The sequence below is a fragment of the Myotis davidii genome, unplaced genomic scaffold, assembly GCF_000327345.1.
Source record: "Myotis davidii unplaced genomic scaffold, ASM32734v1 scaffold726, whole genome shotgun sequence".
In the NCBI taxonomy this organism is placed as follows: Eukaryota; Metazoa; Chordata; class Mammalia; order Chiroptera; family Vespertilionidae; genus Myotis; species Myotis davidii.
The window spans coordinates 621,070-626,748 of NW_006297808.1; the positions used below are offsets into that span (position 1 = coordinate 621,070).

The 5,679-nt window shown below is 58.2% G+C and overlaps 1 protein-coding gene across 1 annotated transcript in view; it reads left to right on the top strand.

The window, feature by feature from the left end:
• The first annotated feature begins 1,495 nt into the window (after nt 1-1,495).
• Nucleotides 1,496-5,679, top strand: part of STX1A (syntaxin 1A) — a 9,318-nt gene continuing 5,134 nt past the window's right edge. Inside the window, 4 exon segments of the mRNA XM_006773367.2 lie at nt 1,496-1,816; nt 2,164-2,263; nt 4,856-4,930; nt 5,648-5,679. The exon segment at nt 5,648-5,679 is cut by the window's right edge and continues 4 nt beyond it. Of these exon segments, the coding sequence (XP_006773430.1) occupies nt 1,535-1,816; nt 2,164-2,263; nt 4,856-4,930; nt 5,648-5,679 (489 nt within the window). The 5' untranslated portion in view covers nt 1,496-1,534.

Consider the following 5,679-nt stretch of genomic DNA (forward strand, 5'->3'; position numbering starts at 1 on the left):
GGATGGGCTCCGTAGGGGGAGGGGGGCCACCTGGTAGCAGCTGCAGGCACTTGTGTGAGCCAGGATTTATTTTAGCTGCTGGGGGAGGAGGTGTGATCTCTTGATGAGAGGGCCCCTCCAAGCTGTCTCCATAAATCTCCTAGCCAAGCCCCACGTTGTTGGGGTAGTGGGACCCCGAGAGCTCCAGGGGCACAGCCCTTTACAACATGCTGCGCTTCCCCATCCTTCCTCAGCCCTCCTTCCCTGTAGGCAGGTGTCTCTGTCCCCATTTTGTAGAGAAGAGATAGACCCACAGGATAAGTCCCTCAGTTTCCCTATCCCTTGACTTCTGCCTGCCTCTATCCTGAGCCCTGATGTAAGAGCGTGGAGGTGAGGGCCAGTGCCTAGCCAGCTAGTGCCTCCTCCCCTTGGGGCGCTTAAGAGATGTGATAGAGCCTGAGAACCCCAGTCCGATGGGTGACAGTCCTGCCCTGGGTATCCTGGCCTTGGCGGTGGAGAGTGGGCTGACCATGGCCAAGTCAAGGTATGGGTTGGACAGTAATGGGCATGGCCAGCATGCTGGGAAGTCAGAGGTATAATTACCCCCACCCCAGGATGAGGCTGGCTTTTGTACAGCTGCTCCTAAGGCAAGCCCCAGCCAAGTTACATGACTGGCCTCTTGTGTTTTTTGTTTGTTTTTTTAAAAATATATTTTATTGATTTTTTACAGAGAGGAAGGGGGAGGGATAGAGAGTTAGAACCATTGATGTGAGAGAGACACATCAATCAGCTGCCTCCTGCACACCCCCCACTGGGGATGTGCCCGAAAGCAAGGCACACGCCCTTGACCGGAATTGAACCTGGGACCCTTCAGTCCGCAGGCTGACACTCTATCCACTGAGCCAAACCAGTCAGGGCCATGACTGGCCTCTTGTACCTGATGGACCCAGCTCTGGTCAAGGTCCCAGGTCAAGACTGACCAGGAGAGAGAGGATGCTGAGAGGACTGAGTGGGTAAAGCAGCATGGCAGAGCCCCGTACAGAGGCGTCTCTCTCAGGCACGTCTGGGGTGCTGTGGGGATGGCCTCGTGTCTGAACCATCCAGCCTTTGGGAGGGAGGTATTGACATGCCCAAGCCTGGAACAGCCCAGGCCTCCCCTTCCAGGGCCCTCGGGGGAAAGAGAGCTTGGAAACTCCTAGCCAGAAGAGTAGACAACGCTGGCTTCCAGGTGGTCTATCTCAGGCCAGGATTAATTTTAGCTGCTGGGGGAGGAGGTGTGATCTCTTGATGAGAAGGGTCCCTCCAAGCTGTCTCCATAGATCTCCTAGCCAAGCCCCACTTGGGGCCAGTTGGGGCCCCGTGGCCTGGGGACCAATCCCTGAGGTTTTCTTGCCCAGCCAATGGCAGGGCCTCCTGAGCAGCACCCTAGAGGGAGGGAGGTTCTGGGAGGACCCCAGTCGTGTGGGGAAGGGGCAGGCAGCTGGGCAAGAGGAGTCCCTGGCCTGGAGATGGAGACTTGGCCGTTTCCAACTTGACAGGCAAGGCCCCTCTCCTTATGCTGGGTCACCAGGGATCTTTCAGGTATCGCCGGGCTGGGGCACAGGGCACACCCAGGGCTTATCCTTGCCAAGAGGGCAGAGGGGCATGGTTGGGCCCTGGAGCTACAACCTGCAAGCCTGCTATACACGATGCCAGGCACTGGGTCCCAAGTCCAGTGGTCCCACTACAGGTATGCTCATGTGTCCCCAATCCCGTGCAGGCCAAGGACAGCGATGACGACGATGATGTCACTGTCACCGTGGACCGAGACCGCTTCATGGATGAGTTCTTCGAACAGGTGGGAGCCAGCACACCCAATCTCTCCCCATACACTGGCAGGCCTTGGGTGACCATGTCTCAACTCTGAGCCAGGCCTTCACTTACACAGCTGATCCTGGCTCAGCAGCCCTTGGCACCAATTAGTGAACCTCTTTTGAGAGTGAATAGCCTGAAGCTCAGAGGGGAGCAAAGTTTAGGATTGGACCACTCCTCCTCACCCCAATCTAGAAGGAATTTGGAGCAGCCAGCCCCCCCTCCACTGGAAGCCTGGCCCTAAGCCTGATTCCTGGCCCCACTCTGGACAAGCCATAGGCCCAAGAAGCCCGTCTGTGGACTTTCTCCTGATCACCTGGCTTTGGTCCACAGGTAGAGGAGATCCGAGGCTTCATTGACAAGATCTCCGAGAATGTGGAGGAGGTGAAGCGGAAGCACAGTGCCATCCTGGCCTCCCCCAACCCTGATGAGAGTGAGTGCATTGGTGTGAGGGGTGGGTTTTAGGCCCCATGGGCCTCTCCAGGAAGGCGCTGCTGCCTGGCCAGGTTTGGGGGGGCTCTGTGAGAACCTCAGGAAACACAGCTGCCCCAGGCCCAGGATGGAGAGAGAGGGGAGGGTCAGTGCCTAGTTTCTCACACTGGACCCAGGTCTCCCACAAAGACTTGTGTGGTGGGAGGGGTGGCCCCCCCTGAGACCTGGGTGGGTCAGGCAGCCAGCCTGCCCTCCCTCGGTAAACTGGCTTTTTTTCTAAGGCCCTGGGCTGGCTGCAGCCCTGGGATTCTGGGAGGAAGGCAAGGAGCGGGAGCTTACTCTCATGAATAGGAGGCCTCTCAGCCTCGCCCCTCCCTTTTCCTTGCCTCCCTGGGGAGCAGATGGCAGCTCTGAAGCAGCAACGCTGTAGGAGGGCAAGCTGGCCAAGCAGGCAGAGCTTCCGGAAAGAGCTGGCAGCCTTGACATCTGGCCACTGGCACCCTGGAGCCAGGCATTCTCAGGACTCCAGGAAGTCACCTCTGTCCCTCTGCACAGGGAGCCTGTGTGTGTCTGCATTCTACTCTGTCCCCAGACAGGTCTCCCTGACCCAGCTGTCACAGTACCTGTTGAGGTGTTGATCACTACACTATTATGTGCCCGGCTGACAACACGCAGGCTGGAGATCCCCTTCCCTAAGGGCGCGCTCCCTCAGCCCCAGGGGCAGTGACAGGGGCCAGGGCACTTGGGCTTGCTTTCAGTTTCATCTCCAGCGCTGCCTCCCTGTTCATGGCCCCTCACCCCCAGGCCCCCAGACGCCCTCAGTTACCCAGAAAAAAAATCTCTTCATAGCCCCAAAGTGTGCTTGAACCCAAGGCCAATGCCACACCAACCAAGCACAGTGCCAGGCCCTTGGAAGGCAAAATAAGTGAACTGGAAGCCTGGGTGACTATCTCAGAAAGCGGTACAAAGGAAAGGGGAACCACCCAAAACAGGGCATACATCCAGTGCAGCCCCCTCTTCCCAGAGGCTGGTCTGGGACAGCAGCATGTGACATGGTTTGTCTATGTGCCCGTGTGTATGTGGGTCAGTGTGTGTCAGTGGTGGGTCACTGCTGGTGAGAAGGCGGCTGATTATGGGGCAGGAACTCTAAATAGCTGGAGACTTGGCCTCTCACCTGCTGGAAGGTGGGGTGCCCAGGTGGGGTGATGAGCTGCCCAGCTCCTTCCCGGCCTCCCTGGTGCTCTTCGGCATTTCTCCCCATGTCGGTCAGCAGCAACCAGTTCAGAATTGCCACCTGTGAGCTGAGCAGTCAGGTGGTCGCTGATGTGGGCTGAGTAAAGTGCGGGTTCTAAGGCAAAGGCGAGGAGAGTTAAGGAGTCACGAGAAAAGATAGTGGTGAGTGGGGGGCGCTTTCCTGGGCTGAGGCTGGCTCTGCCTCCTCTGGGAGCTGCTATCTGGACTGGGCTATTTTGGGTCTGAGCTAAAAAGGCTGAGACGTTAGAGCAGCTGGTAACCAAGTTTTCCTTTGTTCAGGGAGAGACTCCCTCCTCCGCTCCTTAAAGCCCCCCACTCCACCTCACTCATATTCCCCTTGGGAGTGGCCTCAGCTGCCCCTCCACTGTAAACACCCCTCCCCAACCCCCTATAGAAGCCCCAGCCCTGGAGGCAGCAGAGGGTAGAGGGGAAAGGTCGCAGCCAGGAGCTCAGTTATGATTTCTCTGGGGCTTGAGGCTGCCCTGAGGCTGGGGTGCTGTCAGGACCCATTGTTCCGCCCAGCACCCCAGCGGGAAGCAGCCACCTTGTCTCCCTTTTGCCAACCAACACCTCGCAGGGAATGCGGCAAGTTGGGCACCCTCGTAGCTTCCGCCAGCGTTAGGGGGATGATTCCATTTGGAACAAGGGCCAGAAGCACCAGCTACCGACCGCAGCTCCACCCTCTCATAGGCCCCGCTGCCTGCTACCTCCAGGGGGCCCGCCTCTTTGAAGCTCTACCCCACCCAGGCCAGGTGCCTCCTGCCCCTGTCCACCCCCTGGGCACTCAGCAGTTGGCCTCCACTCAGCTCAGCACCTGGGGAGGGGGGCTTTGTGAATAGAACAAGGTTTGCCCCGCTCAGGGTGCTTGATGTAGGGGCTGGCTTCTGCCTCCCTGGCCCCTGGCCCTGTCAGCCCACTGGCTGGATGCTTACCCACAAGCCACCAGGTAATGCTAGGTGAGTTCACACACCCCCTGCACCCCGACTCAGGCAAGTATCAAGTAAATGCTCTCCAGTGCCAGCTCCAGCATCACCAGCTGCTCCACAATTATTTCTGCCTTAAATTTAGACCCATCTGTTATCTGCAGGGGGTGGGGGAGCCAGTGAAAGAAGAAGGGAGGCTCCTTGGAAAGCAGCATGAGAGGGGGTGAGGCTGCAGCTGGTGTGGCCCCGGCCCAAGATTGGAGGGGCAGACAGAACCTTAGTCAAGGAAGAAGGAAGACCCAGGACCCAGGGTCTGTCCAGAGCCCCCCTCCGTGGGCCCCTTGTGTAGGAGGCTGAGCCTGAACATTGGCATGGGGGAACCCAGGGTGTCTACCCCCAACCTTTTGCCTCCCCAGAGACGAAGGAGGAGCTGGAGGAACTCATGTCTGACATAAAGAAGACAGCAAACAAAGTGCGCTCCAAGTTGAAGAGTGAGTCTGGGCTCCAGCCTTGTCTAAGGTGGGGGGCATTCCAAGCCTGCTTCCTCCACACAGCCCATGGGGTTTCATCAACTTTGAGGGGGTACATTGGGTCTTGCTTTTCTTTATGAGGCTACCATCATGTGCCATTCACTCAACAGCTATCTTGTTGGCCTGTTTGTGCCAGGGCCTGGGCTGGCCCTTGGCTTCGTCCAGGAAGTGCTCCACTCTGGGCACTGTCCCCCCCTTCACCTAAAGAGGATTGGAGGAGTAGCTAGCACTGCCGAGTCCCACACAGAGCCTCCATGTGGCTGTATGGGCCTACATGTGCATGCCTGGAATGCACAGGCCGAGGGGCTGTGTCCCCTGCAGGTGGCAACCGCTTGACCCTTTCCGCTCCAGACATGGCCCCGTGTTGGGTGTACAGCCTTCCTGAGCAGGAGAGAGACAGCATGGGCCTGAGCACCGGGCCTACATATAGTAGGAGCTCACACAGAGGAGTGTGATGCATATGTACACACACCTACACATGCATCCTGCCTAGAAGGGTCCTGGCTGGCTCCTCCTCCATCGATGCCTGGCCCTCCTTTTTCCTCTGGTTCCCATGTGATCCCATTTACAGGCCACACAAGTCCGCCCAGGGGAGTCCTAAGCCAGAGCCTGAGTGTGGGTTGGGGATCAGTGGTGAATGGGGGCAGATCATGGCTCAGCAGCCATCTGTTCCTCCAGGCATCGAGCAGAGCATCGAGCAGGAGGAAGGC